This window comes from Pelobates fuscus, chromosome 13 (assembly GCF_036172605.1).
Source record: "Pelobates fuscus isolate aPelFus1 chromosome 13, aPelFus1.pri, whole genome shotgun sequence".
NCBI classification, from domain to species: domain Eukaryota; kingdom Metazoa; phylum Chordata; class Amphibia; order Anura; family Pelobatidae; genus Pelobates; species Pelobates fuscus.
Genome location: NC_086329.1, coordinates 11,888,863 through 11,912,573, shown reverse-complemented (window position 1 = coordinate 11,912,573; position 23,711 = coordinate 11,888,863). Strand labels below are relative to the sequence as shown.

Below are 23,711 nucleotides of genomic sequence, written 5' to 3'. Positions count from 1 at the left end.
AACGATATATCGTGTATACAGAACACGGTCCCAACATCTCACACTTTCAGGTTTGAATCACACTTTTTGGTTTAACCTCTCATACGTCTACTTTTCTGCATATGGTCAATTTTCATAGTTTAAACTCATACTCCCTGCACTACGGTTATTACAGTAGCACGGCCATATATATATTTTGAATTTGGTCACCAGGTATACACATTATATGTAGACACTACAAGCTAATCCTGCGTTACGGTTTTTCTCCATAATAAATCAGGCGGGGTACTTCCTTACTCTAATTGTTCCCCTTCTACACATACGGTTAATAAAATCAACCACAGCATATCTAGTCTACGTTAGTATCACAGGATCCATTTCTCATACTATCATATCTATTTCTACCCTTTTAGGTTTATCCAGGTTTTCTATACCTTACGCACCATATACGTATACATACTAGCAGGTACGTAAGCCTGCTCACGTGTCACATACGTTCTCCCTAAATAGGACATAGAGTACTGGCAGTTAGGGGTATAGGCCCAAATAGGTATCTCCCCTCTTGGCATACCGCCTATAGTTTAGAGGTCCGCGAGGCCAACACCCCGCCTCAAACGTTTCGGAGGCATACACCCCTCGAGCCACACGTTAGTTAGCCGCCTCGCAAAGTTTAGAGAGGGCGTCACCTGTCACTCCCTTCCCCTGTTTTTCTTTTATTGTCACCGAGAGGCCTACGAATTCCTGCCACTACATGGGTGGCCTCAATATTCCCTCGCGCCAACGCATAGATAGAGCCTCTCATAGCCACTTGGCAAATAGCAGGGCCTCACCTGTCACCAAAGGACAAGATTAATTTTTCGCCTCACACGGCATAATTAGCCCGCCAGTACATCCCCTGGGTTTCAACACTAACGGTATATTTTCTCATCTAGTATGTCTCAAGAAGGGGTAGAGGATTTCTCCATCCCGAGCACTCCGGCTAGACCAAACTCCCCACCACCGGAAGAAGACATGGCTAGTCCTGCATCATTCAGGTCCTGGACAATCCCTCGCATAACTAACGAACTCAGGAGGCGACACATTCCTTTCCCCGCTACTGCCAGGAAAGCGGAACTATACAAACTGTTGCACACCTCAACTGATAACTCTGATGCAGGGGAAGGGACTAGCCAGTCTAACCCGACAGATATACATGGCATGCTTACATCCCTCATGTCATCCATGGGCAAGGTAAACTCCAGGCTGGAGAAACTGGAATCGGTCACCACAGCCCTTACCTTGGCTGGGTCAGTCACTGTGACCCCTCCGCCACTGGTCGAGTTGCCACTAGTTTCTCCAGCCACCACCTCTGACGAGCAGGAGGTTAACCCTGCCCATATGATACCTGAGCACCTTAAGAAAGACATCCTGGAAGGTAAAGATGTCAACTTAGCTGCACTACTAATTGCCTCCCAGGATGTGGTGGAGCATAAAACTTATGCGTATGAGGATATTTCTGTGGTGGTAAAGTCCAGGGATGCACGCCTAAACAGGAAACTCACCATCCCGGAATTTGTGTTGGCTTTTGGCATCTACCGGGATGTCATATGTGCCGTTTACCCACACAGGCGTGAGGAATTTGACATGTATATGCACAAGCTGGTGGACCTGGGCAATAAATATGGTGGATCGGCATTCTACGATTACCATAGATCTTTTTCTGCAAAAGTGTCAGGCGCCTTCTCACAGTACGGGACAAGGTCCAACTGGAGTAAGATAGACACAGTGATTTTCTGCAGACACTTTGCAGGGCTAAGGACACCGGCTTGTGCATACTGCTCCTCCATGTCTCATTCGGCAAATTTTTGTCCCACCACTGCTAACGAGCATACCCACGTGCAAGGACCTAGCTCCGCTGGTCCTACGGAGAAAATAGCTAAAGACAAACTGGGTAGACCTATCAAGTTTCTGGGCAAATCCCAGATATGTAATAACTTTAATGTTGGTACATGTAATTACAGCGGTTGTCGTTTATTGCATATATGCTCAAAATGTTTCAGGGCACATGCAAAAATCATGTGTCCCAATAAAATGTATCCCAAACAGTACCTAACGTCTATCAACATATCCCTACTTGCGACATTTCTGTCACAGCATCCATCTACACATTTAGTAGATTTCATAATCTCTGGTCTATCAGAAGGATTCCACACAGGTATCATACATATGCCTTCAGGAATCCTGGAATGTCCAAATCTACAATCCGCCCAACACAACCCTACAGCGGTTGACACACTCATAGCTAAAGAAGTGTCAGAAGGTTTTTATTGGGACCTTTTCAATCCCCTCCTTTCACTACATGGAGGACAAACCCTATCGGGGTTGTCACAGGAAAATCTTCCAACAAGCAGAGACTTATTATCGATTTGTCGGCACCACACACCTCTACCACTCCCAGCCTCAACTCCTTAATACCATCGGAGGAATTCTCCCTGCAATATTCCACTATAGACCACGCCATTACGGCTATCTTACAGGCAGGAGTCGGTGCATGGCTCAGTAAGACCGACATAACAAATGCATTCAAACTACTACCAATCCACCCCACACTGTGGCACCTACATGGCATCAAGTGGGAAGGGAACTACTACTTTTTCTCACGACTAACTTTTGGTTCTAAAAGTAGTCCAGCCATATTTGACACATTTGCCGAAATCCTATGCTGGTTACTACTCAATATATCCAGATGCCCTACAGTCATACATTATCTGGACGATTTCTTAATGGTCGAGGAGAATTCTTCCCCTCCCACTAGCCTGAAAGAGACTGTCAGCCTATTCAACCAGTTGGGGGTCCCAGTCTCCCCTACCAAGACCGAAGGCCCAGATACCATCATCACTTTCCTGGGCATCATGCTAGACTCAGCCAACATGCAAGCTAGCCTACCACGCACCAAGGTAGAAAACATTCTGACAAACATCAACCTCTATATACAACTACGCACTTGCAATCGCAAAGAATTACAATCTTTACTGGGGTCACTCAATTTTGCCATGCGTATTATACCTCAAGGCCGTGCTTTCATATCACGTCTCCTCAGCATGTTCCCACGGTTTCTACATGATGCACACAGATTGACCCTAGATACCCAAGCCACGGCAGACCTTCTCATGTGGAGAAACTTTTTAAACTCCTGGAACGGGAAAAGCATGTTCCTCCCTCAATTGTCTGACACTTCTCCTACTGTTTGGACAGACGCGGCGTCTACCACAGGTTTTGCAGCAATTTTTGGGAACGAATGGCTTTGGGGTAGCTGGCCTTCAGAGGTGCAGGACCTGGAGTGTTTTTTCTCTACCTCAGCTCTTTTTTCGAGATATATCCCATCGTGGCGGCTGCCGTGGCATGGGGACATCTATGGACAGGTTCATCAGTCAGGTGTTACTCAGACAACCAAGCAACCTGTTCCATTATCAACAAAGGTCGCTCCAACTCCCTTACTATCATGAGATTTTTGAGGAAACTCACTTGGTTGGCAGCATGTCATAATTTTTTCTTGCACTGTGTTCATATTCCAGGTATTTGTAACGAGGCAGCTGATAATTTGTCTCGTTTTAAATTCCAGGCCTTTCATCAACTTCTCCCATCAGCCGCGCTCACAGCCACGGCCACTCCACTGTTCCATCAGCTAACAATGGACTAGACGTTATCATGCAACATTGCAGAACTTTGTCCCAACTAGCTCTATCTACAAATACCAGGAAAACCTACAACAGAGCTTTCAGTTTATTCAAAAGATTCCTGTTGGAACACAACATATTACAACCATTCATCATGACATCTTTTATAGGTTTTGCCTCTTTTTGCCACCTCAAACTCAAACTTTCTTACAACACAATCAAACTATATCTTACAGGCATCCAACATCACATGCTGACCTTACAACCCAACAACTCAAGTTTCATGTCATCATACCAAATCAAGAACATCCTTAGGGGTATACAAAGATCCGAACCCCCGCATACAGCACAGAGGCTTCCTATAGATTTTCATATCCTTAAGAAATTATCACAACTACTAGATCTAAAACCCTTCTCCTTCAACACAACACTAGTCATCAAAACAGCTATTTATGTGGCTTTTTATGGGTTTCTGAGACCTAGAGAGTTTACCGCCATCAATACAACACAATCCACTCACCTACTGCTTCATTCGCACTTAACCAAACACATGGACTATTATATCCTGACACTACCTCATTCAAAAAACAGTCAACACGCTCCACCCGTAGAGGTTAAATACTATCCGACTCACAACAGTTGGTGCCCCGTCCAAATACTGGACTCTTATACAGAGAGTCTCAAGGCACCACCATCACAACCACTTTTTGTTCTACGAGGTTCAGTTCTCACTACTACCAACTTCATGACCCACGTTAGGTCATTACTAACACAGCTGGGACTCAAGCCAGCTAACTATTCAGGCCACTCCTTCCGCATAGGAGCGGCCTCCACAGCCTCCAGTGTTAACATACCGGTTCATGTTATCAAGACACTGGGGCGCTGGAAATCATCCGCTTACACACGGTACATTCCTAACCCTGTACAAGAAGTAAGGAATGCTTTTCAGAACATGTCTTGTTAAGTTGTATATTGGTAGTTTGTATTAAAATGTTGAAACTTCTATTTTTGCCCTCTTTATTTTCAGGCCTACCTCATCGTCGGTTTCGGCACACCACAACCGACTTGCTACTTTTATACCATCCTACACTTATTAGGTCTTATTTCTCTTTGCCATCATGAGCCCTTCACACAAGTAGTAAGGCCTTTTGGCCTGTGTTTGTGGGAGGGGCGTATGACACACCCCTTCCCTACTTAAGGGACACCCCTTACCTGGCTCCATACCTTCGAGGTCAGCGTTGCATCACCCTCCCACCCACACCTCTTTATCAACTCCTTTTTCTTACATTTCTTCTTGGTAGGCCCTCTTTATTTTCAGGCCTACCTCATCGTCGGTTTCGGCACACCACAACCGACTTGCTACTTTTATACCATCCTACACTTATTAGGTCTTATTTCTCTTTGCCATCATGAGCCCTTCACACAAATATATATATATATATATATATATATACACACACACACACAAAATGTGCAGCACACGTAGGCAGAGCAAAATTAAGGCTCCAACACATTAAACAAAGAAACTTAAACAAACAGTATCTGTTAATTTATTCTTAAACACATGGGGAAAAACGTACGTGTTTAGAAGATCTTTTTCGCAGCTAGGTTTGGGAGAGGGAGTCAGAACGAACAATAAAAAGTGTCAGAATACTTTTTTCACTGCATTACAGAAAATGTACCTATGTACAAAATGTGGCGTAAATCACAAATGCATTGCCATCTTTTTTTAAATATATATGTTCACATACATATACATCAGCCTACAGACATTCTTACAATTTAGATAGATTTAATTACCGTAGCTACTGCTATATAGCGGATACCATTTATACACATACAGATTGTAGAACCTTTTGTGTCTGCATGCCTAGTATAAGAGGGCCCAACTTGACCCCATGCCGTCTGGCTTCTGTCCACAGAGTGTAACTGAAGCAGCAGATAAAGAATGAGCTGGTCACAAACAAAATCCTAAACATCACTTCCATTTACTCATCCCCATGGATCTTTCTGCGGTCTTTTGGACAGCTGATCAGCCGTTCCTCTTGCAAACTCTCCACTAGCTGTGCCATGTGGCACAGAGCTTTCTGGAGTGAAATTGATGATTTTTCTGAGTCTTGTTCTCAGGTACCTGCTCCTCTCCTGTTGGGGTAACTCAAGGTTCCATAGTCAGGGAACTCTGACTGAGACATCCCAACATTCCACAGATACAAATGTTCTCTAACAAAACAAAAACGCACCAATTCAACAAAGCCTGCTACCCTCCTCTCACGTAATCTCACAAACAGATTAATAAGATGTTCTAGTATTTCATCTTCTGTCGTTGTCCCAAGACATCTTATGTTACTTTTCCCCCCTCTTCTGTGCCTGATTGTAGCTCTGATTCCATTATGTTGAACTATATGTAATGTTTGTGAAACTTCAACTTGTCTGTAATGAAACAAACTTCATAGCTTACTATATCTTTAGATCACTCTAACTATCCTATACTAAGTCACCAGTAAGCCACAGTCATTATATAAATACAATATGCATATATCCACAGCAGCCATTCTATTCTTTCATATCTTAACAATATTTCTCTGTGAAGAGACTAAAAAAAGTGTGGAGTGGCTTCTGAATCATAGTTACAAGAAGCGAGGACTGACGATGGGTAAGGGTGCCACTGATTGGCTAGCACAGTCAGCAGACACGCTAAGCTAATTAGTAGCTCCTCATTCATAAAAAAAAAAGGTGAATGAGGATCACTGGCCAGCCCAGCACCCACTGGAGGTATAACCAAGGCATAGACTACACACTTCTTTCTAGCCATAACGATTCTGATCAGCAATGGGCACTGACACGCTCAGCCAATCACATCCATCGCTGCTCAGGCTAATGCTTTCTCATTAGCCCAAACAGCACAGAGGGGATGGGTTGATGGGGACACTTCACCGAGATGAACACATTGCCTACATTGTCCTTTGAAGGAGTTAAACTCTAGTAACCAACAAATTTGCATTAATAAACCAGGCAGCATTCAACAAACGTGAACGATGTATCCTAAATGTATGGATCCTAATAAAGTGCATTCAGATCACTATTAAGAATATAGTAATGTATTGTTAAAAAACACTTATCACTGCATTTAACAGGATCATCATATAGAATACCAAGAAAAAACATTAATCATCAAGATTCTGTGGTTTCGAAATAAATTGACAATTTTCAAAGCTTTAAAAGATTAGTGGATATTGCATCATACTCTTATATAACAGATACCCAGTAACATCACAGGTTAACAAAAGGCAGAAAGCAATCAGATCTGCCCTTTTTTTAATCTCCTTTTATAAATGTGAATGAATAGAAATAATCGGAGCACAAATAAACTCGGGTATCCTTGACCTGAGACAGATCTCCAACGAACTTGTGATTTCTGATCTACGCCACGAAAAGCCGTTTACTCTCGAGTGTACACAATATGCAAAGCAGGGAAACAAAGCAGTAAAATGGAACATATGAGAGACGAGGGAAACAGGAACAGAAACATGCATTAAACAAAGCATTTTCAAGTCATTTAAAACGATCTAGTGAGGGGAAGTTCTCAATTCCTTTTCATTACTGTTTTCTAATTAGTTGGGACATGTGTTCTCTAAACCAAACAGAGACCAAATCCTCACATTACCCCTCCACACTGCACTCCCTTTCTTCATTTTATATTGTTTTATATAAACGCTACTAAACTTAAACGACAACAATGTTACAAGACAAGCAGCCCACAACTCTCTCTATTCTAGTGGCCCAGGGGTAAAGTAACACCCGGCCCCTTTGCTAAGCATTCCCTGACTTTAAGCAACACAACTGTACAGTTTACTGTAGTAGTTATAGCAATATGTTGGTGCTATATAAAGAACTGTAATTATGTTGTCTAGACCAGGGTAGACAAAGTTTTGGTTGCGGGGGGAGGAGGGGAGGAGGAAGAGAGGTGTGGGGGCGGTTTACAGAAATCTTTTGATCTAAACTCCTTTTTTGCCCCATGCCACTGGCCTACCTTTGACATAAATCATCAATCCCTGGTGGTCATGTCTTTTTCTGACACTATAGGACTGAAATGCAGCGTTGGGTCCCTAGGCTCCCTCTCTGCGATGATTTAAAAGGTGATTTTACTCACCTTTTCGCTCACACCGCACCGGTCTCACCTTGGCTATTGCGGATGCACGGCAAACCGAAGTGCTGCATCAAATCAGCATCTCCTCAGAGATGTACTGAATCAATGCATCTCTATGTGGAACGTTCTGAACCTCTAGCAGAGCATGGAGACGCTGAATGCCAGCGCTGCACATTGTGCAGCACAGACACAGGAAGCACCCCTGGTGGTTGTTGGAGTGACTGCCACTAGAGATGTAACTAGTCAGCAACAGTAACACTGCTTTTTCTATGTAAAGTCAGTGTTTACATTGAAAAGCCTGCAAGGACTCTGGATAATCTAAAAAGCTTAGAGTGTGAAATATCAGTTGAAGAAATAGCTGAGGTAATCAAATTTATGCCATCTGGAAAGGCCCCTGGTCCTGATGGATTCACTATTCTATATTATAAAATATTTACAGAAATCTTAATATCCCCGCATGGTAAATTTGTTCAACTCATAAGATCGGGGGGAAGATGCCGGAGGAATCCTTTTTTGTTCAGGGTAGACAGGCACCAGATGAAACAAAGAGATTTAAAATTTGATCCAACATATTAATTTGACCGAAACAACTTCTTTGCTTCTATCCTGGACGCAGAGAAGGTGTTTGACAGGATCCATTAGGGCTATGGAAAATATTAAGCAGATTTAACATCCCATCATCCTTTAACGCAATAAAGGCATTATACTGTGCCCCCGCAGCCCTTGTTTTAGCTCCTGGTTTTAAATCCCAAGCTTTCTCTCTAAGCAATGGGACGAGGCAGGGATGCCCTTTATCTCCAATTTTATTGGTCTTCAATTTTATTTGTCTTAGCTATGGAACCCCTGACTGAACGGATTAGAATAACTCCAGAAATTTAAGGAATAAACTCACAAAAAAAAAAATAATTAAAGAATCCACTCACAAAATTGACTTTTTCGCTGACGAGATTATCTTGGCAATTAAAAACCCAAAATAATCTTTAAAATAGCTCAAGGATATCTTACTTTAGTTCAGAGAAGTATCATATTATATACCATTTCAGATAAATCATCTAGAAGTCACCGCCTTTAAGAGATTGTATTTATTTGATTGCAGAAACTAATATTTGGAATACCTAGGCATCAATTTATGCAAACATTTAGTAAATATGCATATTCATAACTTGAGGAAAGCATGGCCGGACCTACAAAGAGAGATGGGGCGGGATAGAGCTCTCATGGTTGGGTAGGGTTGCGTCTATTTAGATGACAGTCCTTCCCAAAATGTTGAATTATTTTAGGACCATACCCCTGTCTATCCCGTTATCTTTTTTCAATAAAGTTCATTCGTCAATGTTAAAGTTTATATGGGGGAACAAACTTAGGATAAACTCAGGATAAAGCTTACCTCCCTACAGCACCACAAATCTAATGGCGGTATCTGTGTACCGCATATCCGCAAATTTTATTTTGCTACTAATGCTGCAGTGGTTGTGAACTTTAATAATCAAGGTAATAAGCCAAGATCCATAGAAATGGAGGAGTCAAAAATTCTCCTGTAAACTCACGGAGTTACCTTGGGTGTGTCTTGAAGAAAGGGCTAGGATCACTAAACTATTGTTATCAACCAAAACCACACTCAGAGCCTGGGACATTGTTTTTAAGAATAATAACAATACCAAAAGACTGTATAAGTCACTAGAAAAAATCTTCTTATTCGATCCAAACAGAAAGGGTACAATATCTATGTGTTATTCTCTTTACAATCCCAAACCTATAGTTAAATTGAAACATATGGTGTCATGGAAAACGGAGTTAGGAACACAAAATGAACTTGAGGAATGGTTCAGTTTCTTTAAAGCATTAAAAGGAATTTCTTTTTGTAATGACCACTTCGAAAATCACTACAAAAATTTATATCGCTGGTACCTGGCTCCGTCTAGACTGCATAACATGAATAACATGTATGCTGACCGGTGTTGGAGGGAGTGCGGGGGTATGGGAAACATGGCTCATATATGGTGGTATTGTCCCAAAATAACAAGATGTCACACGTTCGTCCTCACCTCGTGGGGTGTGTGATGACAAATGCCTTTCTGGCATTGACTGAGTTGCTACTCAGCAGCCCTGAGCCAGTGTATCTGACTCCTGCGGCATGTTGAAGGACTCTGGCCGCTGTGGATCTATTCCAATTTGTAACCCCATGTCCACCTATGGTATTGACGACGTCAACGTGCGTGTGACGTCACGCAAAGGACGCGCACGCACGTTCTGGAGTCAAAGGCCGGGTACGGCCAATCGGATCTGAAGGAGGCTTACACTCATTTTTCCTTTTCCTCATTGCCCGGTCGTGGTTTACCTTAGTAAGTTATCCAAGAGAGTGTTCCTGAGTGTTTATTTCTGTTTTTTTTTTACTTTGGCTTCGTTTTGACTTCCCTGTATTCTGGTATCCTTGAATTTTGGCTTTTCTCTCATTGTTGTGTCTCCCTCTGTTTCCCTGACCTCGGCAAGTATCCTGACTATTCTCTGGTACGTCAAGTCTGGCCTTTCTAAGGCCCGGTAAGACGTTACCTTTAGTCCTGGTGTGATACAATTCTGCGTGCTGGATCAACTAGTATCCTGACACATGATTCACGATTTCATTGTTAAAGTAGATAGAACTATTGGTATTTTAACCTCAGAACTTGTACTATTCAAAAAATTCCAGGAGTCCATTAATAGAACAGATAAAATAATAAAAGGCCACATCCTGATTTATGCTACCTCATGCTTACCAAGGTTTTGGAAATCTAAAAATGTACCATCACTGAGAGAAGTTTTGAATTTGATCCTAGATGATAAAGCACACTAACTGTCACATAGGAATAACATTCACAAAACTAAAAAGTGATTGGGATAAATGGGAAGAAGAAATTAAAAAAGTATATTGTTTATAAAATGTATTTATGGTTAAGCTTTATTATTGCACAATTATTGTTTACATACATTTGTTTGGTGTTCATATGGATGGATACCCTTAATATAATGTTTGTATAACTTGTTGAAAAAATTCTAAAACTTTAATAAAAATTATTGAAAAAAAAAAAGCCTGCAAGGACGGACTATTGACAACAGAACTACATTAAGCTGTAGTGATTCTGGTTACTATAGAGACCCTTTAAAGACATTAGAAAAATCATGCTAGTAGTCTTGGTTCCACCCTTAGTCTATAGCATAACCAACAGCTTAGCATGAAGAAAAGAGGAAGATTAAAGTTTAAATTAAAGCAATAATCTTTACTCAAATCGTCGAGGGAAAATATCACAGTGTAAAACATGCAATCAAGCAATCTGAGAAACCAACTAGTGTCCTGTGTATTTAATCATAAAAAGTTACATGTTACAGAAATGTATAAGAGGGGAAATAACTATCAACCCAGTGTGATATCAATTAAATCTTCGATTCCCTCATCCAAATAGATTATCCTACAGAGGGATGATAAACCATCACAAGACCAGCGTATTCCTATGCCTACAATCAAATACCTTGGCTCGGTCACGTTTACATGTAAATAGTACAGCTTGGCTTATGTTAAATTTGTCACAATTATAAGACTCACATTTAGGCTTACAATGGTCATTGCGCAGTGCTTGATACCAGCCTGCACGGACCTTGAAACAGGGACCAATTATTTAGAACACGTTGTGTAAGCCTAGCTCAAATATAGCGTTATCCACTAATTTAAGCAAAAACAAAACAATTAATAGTCACTTACCTCAAAATAGGTATTCTATATAATAAAAATCACAAAAACTATAGAACAGCGGTGTTTAGCCTACCAACCTGCAGTGCTCTGATGATATATTTATTAATATGTTTATAACGCGATACCCCAGTCTAGAGGTAGGCAACATTCGGAACTCCAGATGTGGACTACATTTCCCCTGATGCTTTGCCAGCATAATGACTGTAAGGGCATAAGGGAAGATGTAGTCCACAACACCTGGAGTGCTGATGGTTACTTGTACCTGCTCTAGTCACACAAGTGAACATTGCGGACACAACGATGCAAGACAGGAGGATGGCATACTGCAGGGCTTAGCATTTCCACTCACCACTAGCTTTTGGCAAATAAATTTTTTTACCTGGTATGTATACTAGGGTTATTTACTAAAGGGAGAAATCATAGTGAATTTCAAATTTAAGGTCAATATAGCCAAAATCGAGAAAATCTCTAAGTCAAAATGATTTCCGTTCAGCTACACCAACCTTAAATCTGAAATTCACTGGGCGATTGGTAAAATAGTAATTCACTACGGTCACTATCTCCAGAACCGGGCACACTGACAGAACACAGACACAGGAATTGCAGTACTGGTCCTTAGAGTGGCCGGCCTATGCAAACAGAGAGAAGTCAGAATACAAGCCAAAGTCAGTGGGAAACGGAGGGACAGGAGAACGATAAAACAAGCCGAGGTTCAGAGAAAGCAGGATAAACGGTGAGACAAGCCAAAATTTGGTAACCAGACAAAGTAAACGCGCTATTGGGCTATCAGAAGACCACAACAGGGCAACAAGACACGGAAGAGGTAGGTTTAAATATAAATATATTTAGGAGGCTTCTGATTGGCTAACCTTCGATTGGAATTAATTATGACATGTCATATTTGCGCGCCGAGTCAGGTGACTGGCTTGGGCGCCTATTTAAGCACGCTGCACGCGAGCATACAGCGTCAAAACATTGCCAGAGGAACTGGGGACAGCAGCGAGCGGCAGGCAAGTATCATAAACCGCCACTTGCGGTGGATGGCAAATTGAAGTTGCCGCGAGCGGCGCATCGTTACCAGAAGCCGCCGATCATGGAGGGGAGTCAGGTAAGGTCGCCGAGAACGGCGCATGGCCAGCAGAAGCCACTGCTCGGGATGAGGAGGCAGGCGCGTGGGTAGGAAGTCTGACAACTACAGCAAAATGGAAAAGAAAGAAACAAAAAAATAAATAAAAATGACTCAAGAATGGTCTCGCCGCTCCATCTACACCGATTTACCCAGAACCAGGATTGTAAGGCCCTCGAGAAAGCAAGCTGAATACCACGGAGTGCTTCTCACAGGAGGGGTGGATTTATTTGTATAAGAGTTTTATTGACTGGTATTATGTTCGGTAAATTTGGACTTATTCAATTTATGTTATAGTAAGATTTTTTATATTTATCACATTGTATTAATAGTTGGAGCACAGCACATTTGATTGTGTACACTAGCAGAGGTATAAGACAAGCCAAATACATTAAAATGATTAGGTAAACAATATATTGAGGACAGATTCCTCTGTAAAGAATATAATATTGTTGCTCATATTAATTTACATGTAATAAGGTTGCAGTTTAATGATTGATTATATAATCCATACAGCTCAGCTGATGACATCACACACGTCTTACTCTGTCAGTTAGTTAGTTACATCATAAAGACCTTCACTACACTGAAAGGATGAGTTAGGAAGCTGAAGCTATTTGACAAAACACAAGTCAGTACCCAAGCGAGGAGAGGGTGTGAAGAAATCGAATATTTAAAAAAAAAAAAAAAAAAAAAATCGAAACAATTTTACGAGAAGATCTTCATGGAGAGCAAGTTAAAATGTTTGTCTAAAGTTTATTGCTAAAATACAAGTTGTCATTGGTCCGGCACACAGCATACTATAGAAGACATGTGGGTTATCTACTAAACTGCAAATTATAATGTAAAAAACCCTCAAGCTGGGACAATGGAGTTGTAAACTTTCTCCAGACCAGCTCTTTTAAGCCTCAGTTTTGACTTTTGGATTTGTACTACAATTCAGATTTTTGACCTCATAACTCAAACCTCTCAACCCAAATCTTCCTGTCCCAACCCTAGAACCAGCCTGCCCCCTTTCCCTCCCCCAGCCTCTTTTAGATTTCAATGTCTAGCAGATTTTGTGAACAACAGAGCTCCACAGCAATAAATGACAACACGGTCTTTAAACAAGGTGAACGGGTTAAGAATGTTTTTTTTTATACTATGCACCTGTCATGCTGAACATAATTTCATATAATTTTAAAGAGCATAACACAAACTAGACATTGTTCTAATAAAAGTGCTACATAAAAAGTTATTCGCTAGTTTACATATTTAAAGCTTCCAGGAATTTTACCGTTATTCTCTTGGTAGTTAAGTTACCATCAAAGTTTGAGCAGGACCTCACACCAAAGTATGCGTTCAAAGACCACAAATCTTATGTATCTGCACATTTGGAATTCTAGAAAAACCTATTCGGTGATTTGGGGTGCAACAGTGGCTACAAACATTCAGTGTGGGGTAGCCATGCTGTGTGTGAAGTTGGAAGGAAACTACGGGCATGTAGATTTACTTAAATGGACTCTCCAGTGCCAGGTAAACAAACCCACCCCCTAACCCTGGTTGCTGAAGGGGTTAAAACCCCTTCAGTGACTTACCTGTATCCAGCGCCGATGTCCCTCGGGTCAGGGTCCGCCCACGCGCAATGCCACGCACGCGCATTAGACCTCCCCATTGACAATGCTTTCAATGCTTTCCTATGGGGAAATCAGCGACGCTGGAGGTCCTCACATAGCATGAGGACGTCCAGCGACGTTATAGCACACTTTTCGTGTTCTATGAACACGGAAGTGTCTTCTAGTGGCTGTCTAATAGACAGCCACTAGAGAAGGAGTTAACCCTGCAAGGTAATTATTGCAGTTTATGAAAACTGCAATAATTACACTTTCAGGGTTAAGGGTAGTGGGTGTTGGCACCCAGACCACTCCAATGGGCAGAAGTGGTCTGGGTGCCTGGATTACCCCTTTAATGTAATTCTATAAACATGGCATTTAGATTGGACCATTACCTATTTGAGCTGCCAAGAGGAGGTTCAGCGCATGTAAGGTTCACTTTAAGTAAAATAGTTTATGTATAAACAATCTATTCAACTGTATAAACATATACCAGTAGGTCAAGAAGTTATTAATTGTTCTGGAATAGCTTCACACACCTAGCCACACCCTTAGCATAAATGTCACTATTTGGTCACTTGAAATGTTAGGAGACGGGTTTATACTATTTTGGATTTCGGTTACTGACCCAGTCTTCCACTTTCCCATTCTGTATTCTGGTATCAATAACTACTCTAGCTGTTTATTTACCGTGAAGTCCGGCCAGTCTAAGACCCGGTAACACGTTTTATTACAAAGGTTATACTTTGCGTACTGGGTTATTGTACTTGCCCTTGACATTAGGTCATGCTGGGAGCCACGTGTCATAATACAGGCTGATCGGTTACACCAGGAGCCGTGTGTCATACAGATGGAGTTGGCAGATCTGGTTGGTTGATATATTTTACTTTGGATTGACGTAGCCTTTCAAAAATCATCATCACAGTAATGTTTGGCCTAGATTTTCGGAAAAGCTGCACAGCTGTGTTCTGTGTGAAAATGAGTACCTAGAATGCACTGCCCATTCAAGGAAGGGTCTTCCCACTGATATAAACCACCTGTAGTAAGATTTATACCGTCATCATGTGTGTCGAAATCCCAAGTATTAAAATACACTACTCATTACAGCTGCTGGCTGCTGCAAAATCTATTCTCTAAAAATATTCCCACTTCCCATTTCTATTTCAATTTTTTTTTTCCATTATAATTTTAGCCCAAAAATAATGTTAAAAAGTACTTAATATATTGCAAATATAATTTCTCCCAAAAAAATGCATAGCTTTGCATTTGGCTAAATTTAACGAATTTGCCATTTACTCAAATCCCCCTTTAGGGAAATTCCATGCTGCTCAGTGTGCCATGTTTTGGATCATCTGAAACTGTTAATTTATGGCTTTCAATATTATTAAAGAAAGGACTACAGAACAAGACAAAGAATGGAGCCTTCTGCAGAGTATTACACTCATCAAAGAGCACTGCTGACGGTCTTCGCGCCAATTTTCAAATCAAGAGGAAACAAAATGATGGGATTCGTAAAAGTCTATTCATTAAACATCTTTAACAGAGTCCCTTTAGGTGGACCACAAAACCCTTTTTCCTGCTAGAGGTGGGCTTGTTGTGGGTTGGAAGGGAGGGTCGAAATTATTTTACTTTACAAAAAATTGTGTTCGACACTTATTCCCTCCCCCCCCCCCCCCCCCCCCATATGATTCTAAGAGTTAAGACTAATGTGCCATTGTTTGAAAGCACTATGTATTCTGTTGAATAACAACTCCTAAAAATTATTTTAATTTTAATTTTATTTTTATATATAAAGTGCCAACACATACTGTAACGTACAGTGGGTGAAGTCAGAAAGGCATAACTGTAACAGAGTTCATTAGGCTTAGGGACAAGTGATTACAAAACCCAAGACTACAAATTTAGCCTTTGTCAGGCTCAGGGTGTGGGTTCAAGACGACCCCCACCTGGTGGGATTCAAAATAACCTATTCTGTTTAGGATTATTTTCATGACGAATACACTTCATCTATATTTTCTAAATAATATAATCTGAGAGAGTGTTATGCTTACACAGAAGTTATTTCAAAGAGAAAATGCTATGAACAAACATGGTTTTAAAGAGTTAAACACATTTTCTCTGTACATGTCTGGCAGTTATTCGGTTTTATTGACCCATGAGATGATTGTGATTATCCGAATAGCAAAGACATAAAAACATAGAAACTTGGGGTCAGTGAGTTTATTGTCAAACAGGCATGACATGGTATTCCAAAAGTAAGGCAGTCCCAGTGCCACACAACCACGCCAGTATGGAGTAGGACTAGTGCTACTTAGGGGTAAACATTGGCACATGCCTGGTATGTCTTTCAGGATTAGGGAGTATCTGGGACGAAGTCTTGAACTTGGCTGCATGCACACTGCGTCACCTGCAGTGTCTGTCATCGTTAGACATCTACGGTATTTATACAATCATGGCCTCGTACCAAAAATTAAGAGGAAAACAAATCTTGTTTATTTGTAGCATCTTATGATAAGGAGCCTACCTCGGCAGGAGCTGTGCCAACCAATCACACAATAAGAGGCTCACCCCAGTGAACAAGCCGTTGTTTTCCTATTGTGCTCTATGGCCAGACAACGCACTTCGGGAAATACCAGAAGTATTTACTCACTGAGATATGTGGTGATGGCTCTCTCTACAAACAACTACATAAAGGGACTTCAGATCAATTAAGCACTTAAAAGGATTAAGCTAAGCACTTAGGGTGATTGTGAAAGGTGTAGGTTAATCAGCTAACCTGAGGAGAGAGAGGTCGATCTTACCCCCTGCACAGAAAAGGGGGGTAAGGGAGAGGAAAAAAAGAAATCAATATAAAGGAGGTATGATCTTGGCTTGATAGCAGGGCAATAGTTACAGAGCAGTTTTGGGAAACACTGGTAATGACTACTTTTTACTGCATTTTAGGGAAAGGTATGGCTGAGAATGATGAGAATGTTGGCAATGTTGTTTGCCTTGGCCTACTAGGGTTCAGTAGGTGCTGGAGGTCTAATGATCGAAAGTGGGTAAATTTATAGAAGTGGGTACAGTTTTACAGGATACTGCTGTGGGTACACACAATGAAATTACTGAGAATACCACCGCTAACCCCGACAAAGGAAGTATGCTCAAACGTAATACCAGGCAGTAAGATGCAAATCTGCACTATTCATTTTTTGACAAAAAAAAATAATAATACAATTTAACATATAGAAAACCTATGCTCGAATCTTACAAGTGATCGTGCATATTTAAATGCTCCCTGACTTAGGAGGATGAATTGGGGACATGACCTGTCAGCACTAAGCAAAATAAACATTAAATATCCAATGCTCGCTTGCTAGGTTTCAGTAAGGACACGTCTCAAAGCGTGGATCCTTGAAATGACCATTTCTTCAAAAAAAAAAAAAAAAAAAAAAATGAGAATTGAAAAAGGAACTGAAATTGTTTTCAGACCTTACAAAACTGGTGACCTGGACTATAATTTGCATTTCCAATGTCACTTCTTCACAATTCCTAATTTATTTAGAAAAAGTTAAAATGTTTTGGGAAGTGTGATTATCTCCTTCATCTTCACAGCTACAGTTTGCACCGTTAATTAAAATGAGAGGATCTAGGGTAAACTTATTAACGAGGTAGACAAAACGAAGTAACGAAAAAGGGAATTATTATTTTAAAGGGTGTATAAAATTACATTTTAATCACATTTACAATGCCCAACAGGTTATTATTCACTACAGCCCCCCCCCCCCCCCCCTCCATTTCACCCTACAAATCAAGAATGCGCTTACCTGGAACCCAGCACATGGCATAGCCCCCCAATGTTGCCTTTCATGCCCATCAATGTCAGTGAAGCCCGTTTGTGGTTCAATTAAATGCTTCTCATATAGAAGCATCTGATTGCACCATTCTACTGGCTCAGAGCGTATAACAATCCAATGAGGGAAGGATTTTAAGTGTAATTATTTAATAAATTAAATTACGACCAATGGAGGGAGGAAGCACATGGTTGGAGGAAGAGAGGGAAGATCAAGCCTTCATCTTGCAGGCATAGTTGCCATAATTAGCCCCCGAAAGTACAGATGACTCTGTATATAGAGCCTTTCAAGCGGAATTAACCTTGGTATACCCTCTGTCTGCCAGACAGTTTCTGTTACTTCCTGGTTTGTTTAGCTCAGTGAAGCTAAACTCAAGAGGCAGCAATTGCCCAGAGCACCTGACTTCTAGACTTCTAATTGAGACTTTAGACTTTTAGACTTCTAATTGAGCTGCATTGGGAAGCCTGTGACTGGGCGATGTTATAAGGAGGGCTTGCAAAGGCTGCAGACAAGAGATCTACAGCTTTTGCAAGCTGTTTTAGATATACTACCGATTAAACAAAAATGCATAATTAAACACATGCATGTTTTCATCGGTGGGGATATCTACTAAACGTTGATTTTTATTTGTTTTTATTTTGGGCAGTGGGGTCTCCCTTTAACATAATATTTATTGTGAGTCTGTATTTATGATATTCGCACTATCCATAGTTTAGTTTACCTTGGCCTAGAAAACAAAAACTTTATGGCAGCTTTTATCTGTTTGCCAGAGTTGGTCTCTACAAAAGAAAAAGTGCTGTAATATTAAGAACTTTATTTCACTGAATAAAAGATACCAGTAAAAAAAACAGAAAAAAATGAATGCCATTTTTTGCATTTAGTTCCTAGTGATCCACTGATTCATAAAATACAAACTGTAGCCATGTAGGATGTGTGACCCTTGTAGTACACCAACCGACACTTTCATTTAAAGATACGGAGCTGGAGAAAAGTGTTGTCAGCAAACATTTGGTTAAATCAGTCGAGCTCCACCCCACCGCCACCATCCCCCACAACTATTCTTTTTTTGCTCCCTAACCAGCACTTTTGAACATGTCATTTTTAGGCTACGCAATAGATTCGTGAAATTTACCGACACATTTCACTTTTTCCCCACCACTGTAAATTTGGCGGGCTTCTGAACGGACAGAAATTACCAGGAAGAAAATGGTCACTTTTTAGATCTCCTTCATAAATGCAACCGAAATCCTGACAGAATTTTTAATTCACTTTTCAAAACACTGAATGAATCTCGCAGGTTCGTAGATTGAACCTCTATAGCGAATAGTTGGACAGTTTCTTGCATTTCCTGCAACAATGCATGTACAAGTAGTCGGTAAAATGGGAAACGTCTGTTCTTTGCTCTTGGATATATGAAAACATTGTTCACGGCCCCTGCTATCCAATAGTGTCTACCTTTCATTAACTGAAAAAAATCTAACAAATTACTGCACCCCTCAGCTTGTTCACGAGTTTCCTTTCAGACAGAGTTTGAGGTTGCAGTGTTAGCGGAAAATAGTCAGTTTCTTTCATGTTGACAATAAACAAAAAGTTAAAACAGATATAGAAATAGTTTGCTTCGCATATTGTCAATTTGGATTGGAGTGAGAAAGCCAGCATACCAGATATTGATAGCCGAACCTGGTCGATTGATACACTAACTGGATAATCATTATCAATTCTGAGAATTTGGCCTTAAAATATGCTATTTTTCTGTCAATTGCTAGGTTATAGAATCACCCTGTGAATGTTCAGAGAATGAGGTGTTTTTTTTGTTTTTTTTAGCAAAGCTTGTAACAATAACAAGAGTGCTTTTCTGAGTGATCTGTGCTAAGTCATAAAACCATCATTAAATTACAAGTAGATTACACAGCACCAGGCGACGATTTCTGTTTAAAGTGATACCGATTTAAAACTAAATTCAAAGTTGGGTTAAACAGGAACGATTTTACTTTAAATAAAAATAAGTTAAGTGCATAGTTTATAGTTGTCCAACTTTTCCGTAGTAAACAGAATTTTACTAAAAAAAACAAAAACAAAAAAAACTCAGAAGTGAAGAGGAGTTTGATATCAAAACAATAGTGTATGATAATGGCTGAAATATTTCCAGGTACGTTAAAAGTGTCGGAAAATGTGATCTGTGCCATATTAGAACTGCAGGCCTCATCTTGACAGCAACTGGGAACACAATACATGACCCAATATTTTACCTTAAGGTCCAGGGACTCTGCTTCGATGACCAATATAGAAATTATAAGGTTCAATGTATCAACTTAGAATGTAAGTAGGTCAGAGATAACTCATAAGTCATTAAGTGCTTTTAAGGGTCAGAGAGGTCTCTGAGCCGAGCTCTGCTATAACTTGCCCTAAAAGGCTATTTTTCTAAGGCTACCTGGCAAACAAGCGGGCTACCCACTCTGCCCTAAGCACCCACACCATTATGGGTCGAAAAAATAAAAAGCCTAAAGCGGACGCAGGCATACCGAGCCGAGACATAGGCGAGATGCTCCGCAACACACAGAAGGCCGCATGGGACAAGATGGCGTCCCTCGAGGAAGGTTCCTCGTACTCATCTGATGACTTTTATGCCGAGCCGGAGGAGGGAGCTGCCCTCAGACTTCGCACGGGTCCCAGAACAAGCAACCCGGAAAATAGAGACCCAGTCACCGCCGCTCAGCTGAAAACAATGCTTGCGGAGCTCCGCGCCAACATAGCGGGAGACATGGCCCACTTCCAAAAAGCCATGGAAGGCGCTACAACGAAGATCGCCCAGCTTGAGGTGGCGCGCAGTGCCCATGACTCGAGATTAACCAGGGCTGAGAAGAAGATTGAAGAACTGGAGCAGGCACAAGGTACCGCCATGAATAAGCTTGACGCTATGGAGGATGTGAGACGAAGGTACAACCTCAAGATCAGAGGGGTGCCGGAGATGCTGGAGACTTCTGACCTGCCACATTTCCTACGGCGATTCTTTGCTGCACTCATCCCTCACAAACAAGCGAAGGCAATTAAGCTCGATGGCGTGTTTCGCCTGCAGAAGCCCACGAGCGCACCGACAACTGCACCGCCAGACCTCATCGTGCGGTTCCAATCTCTGCAAGATAAGGCCCTACTCCTCACGGCGGTGAGAGAGAAGTCTTCATTGGAATTTGAAGGAGCAACGCTGCAAATCTTTCCAGACATCACCAGAAACACGTTAGCATGGCGCCGCTCCCTGCGTCCACTTCTGCAGCTCCTGCGAGCAAACAACATCTCCTATCGGTGGGGACACCCAAGAATAGTCCGATTCCAAGCAAAAGGAGAAACGTTCCGTGCGGGCACCTCGAAGGAGCTGGAAGAACAACTGGGTAAGCTGGGAATCCTAACCCCAAGCACAACCTCTGGTTCAGGACTAGCTCACCTAAACCCAGCCACAATCCCGGAATTTACACCCCGCACGGCCCGAGCCTCATTGTCGTCCAGAGACTTAACCTGACTCCAAGGCTGAGAATGCCGACAGGGAGATAACCTGGCTGAGTAGGCCTCTCTCTTTAATACGGGACATACCCAACTATACCACCGCTGTTATTTCTTACAGTCCAATGTTTATTTTAAATTGTTGTTTGTTTGCTTTTTTCATTGACCATCACGTACTGACGTGCTTTATTGTTTTTGCCCAGCTACTGAGATACCTTATCTCTATGCTCACTCCCCGAATAGGCTAATCAGAGCTAACCCTCGCTGAGTCATATGACCACACACTACCGGCGACCCCGGCCATACTGTACTGTACACCGGCAGGTACCCTGCTTAAAATCCCACCCAGATAATCAATTAGAGCCCTGGTCACCGCCAGAAATGCCCCACAGGTACTTTAAATACCCTCCCCCCCCCCCCCCCCCCAAGAAAACTTAAGCAACTCGCAAACACCCTATGGTGTCACTGACCCTCTATGGGGGATAACACTACATGGTCTGTTTCCCGACGCTCACCTTTTTTTTTAGCCACCCCTGTGTAGCAGACCATATTTTCATTTAAACACACCCAACATGTGTCGCTCGCTTTACTGCGAATGCCGGTTCTCTTTGCTATTGTTGACGCTATGAAGCTCCCACCCGGCTACAGTTAAAATGTCTGTTCCAACAGGGCGACACACATGGGTGCTATACCTTTTATAAGTGTTCCGTATCAAATTATAAAAATGTGCAAGTTCCTCGCTAACCATGACAAAACGTTATATCATCTGTCTTTATATTGTTTATCACCGCTGTTGTGGCGATGTATACTTTTTTGTTAACCCTGGCACGCAAAAATAAAGAATTTAAAAAAAAAAAAAAGAGAGGTCTCTGAACATCATGGTGACCAGACCAGGCTATCCTAAAAGATAAGGGTGACCAGGTGAAGATTTTAAATCATGGCATACAGGGTCTGATTTCATATGTAATGATTTGATACATTACAAAAGATGCGTTTATTTGGACTCATGGTTTGTCTATAAACACAAAGCACAGACAACATGGCTTACAAACACTTTAATGAGACAACTAGGGAGCAGGTGGAAAACTCCAACTATGGGTACAAAGTCATACACATACAGGCAGAAGAAGGGTACTTACCCAGCCTTCAAAGCAGTCAGAGGGTCCACAGTTCTTAACAAGTTCATGGAAACTGAGGCTGCAGTTGGCCACAAAGTCATCATACCCTATCGGGGTGTCATGGAAGATAGCCAGCTCCACCTTGCTCCCCTCACAGACAGGGATACTGAACTCCTCATTGTAGGTGGGCTTGTTGGTGCGGTGCTTGGTGCTGGTTTGTCCAACTCTACACTGGTCCACATTGATGGTGATGTAGGGGTTCAGCAAGGAGGAGCCCTTCTTGAAAATAGACACATGTCTCATGGACCACCTAGTGGGCTGCAGGTCCACCGCCTCCCCGATCTTTAGCTTTAAAGTGCCATTGAACCTCATGCTCCCAGCCATGGATCCCGACCCCCCTTATCACTGGAGTATAACTTGGGTCAGAGTCACCTGCTGCCGCCGATGCCTCCTCTGGACCGGCCAGGTCCACCAGGTCTCCTGGTTAGACCTACCTGCATGGGGTGCTGCCAAAACTGCAGAGGGTGCACTTGGTTCTCCGGGAGAAGCTCATGAAACGTAGTTTGGAACTGACAGTCACTGCAGGTTATTCTCTCTGTGATCTGTATGGGCGTCCAGAGGGTGAAGAGGTGACCCGGAGGGGGGGGTCAGTGAGTGCCCGGCCGGGGACCCGCTGCACTATGCGGCTCTGCGATCACTCCTGCATGGACTGCCGAAACCAGGAAGACGCCTTAGTGAGAATGTAAGCGAAACACTGCCCCAAGCGGTCACATGGGGGTACTGCCTGCGCTTTGCTCAAAGTTCTAAGATCGAATCTGAGAACGAAGTGGGACAGATACAATGTTTACCTGGCATGGTTCTCCAGCTAACAGCCTGAGTGACAGCTCAATTAGAAGGTATCCAGTTACCAGCCACTGTGAATGACACTCTCATATAGCTGACAAAGTTGTTGTTTTTTTTGTTTTTTTTTAATTTGACAATTTTTATTGGTTTTCAAGAACTAGTTACAAAGTTGTTGTTTTTTTTATTATTATTTTTTAA

General features: G+C 41.8%; 1 protein-coding gene across 1 annotated transcript in view; it reads right to left on the bottom strand.

Annotated features, from left to right (window-relative positions):
* PRKCH (protein kinase C eta) overlaps positions 1-23,374 on the bottom strand; it is a 114,738-nt gene extending 91,364 nt beyond the window's left edge. Inside the window, exon 1 of the mRNA XM_063440430.1 lies at positions 22,692-23,374. Within this exon, the coding sequence (XP_063296500.1) occupies positions 22,692-23,054 (363 nt within the window). The 5' untranslated portion in view covers positions 23,055-23,374. The remainder of the gene's footprint in view (positions 1-22,691) is intronic.
* Positions 23,375-23,711: the final 337 nt, after the last annotated feature.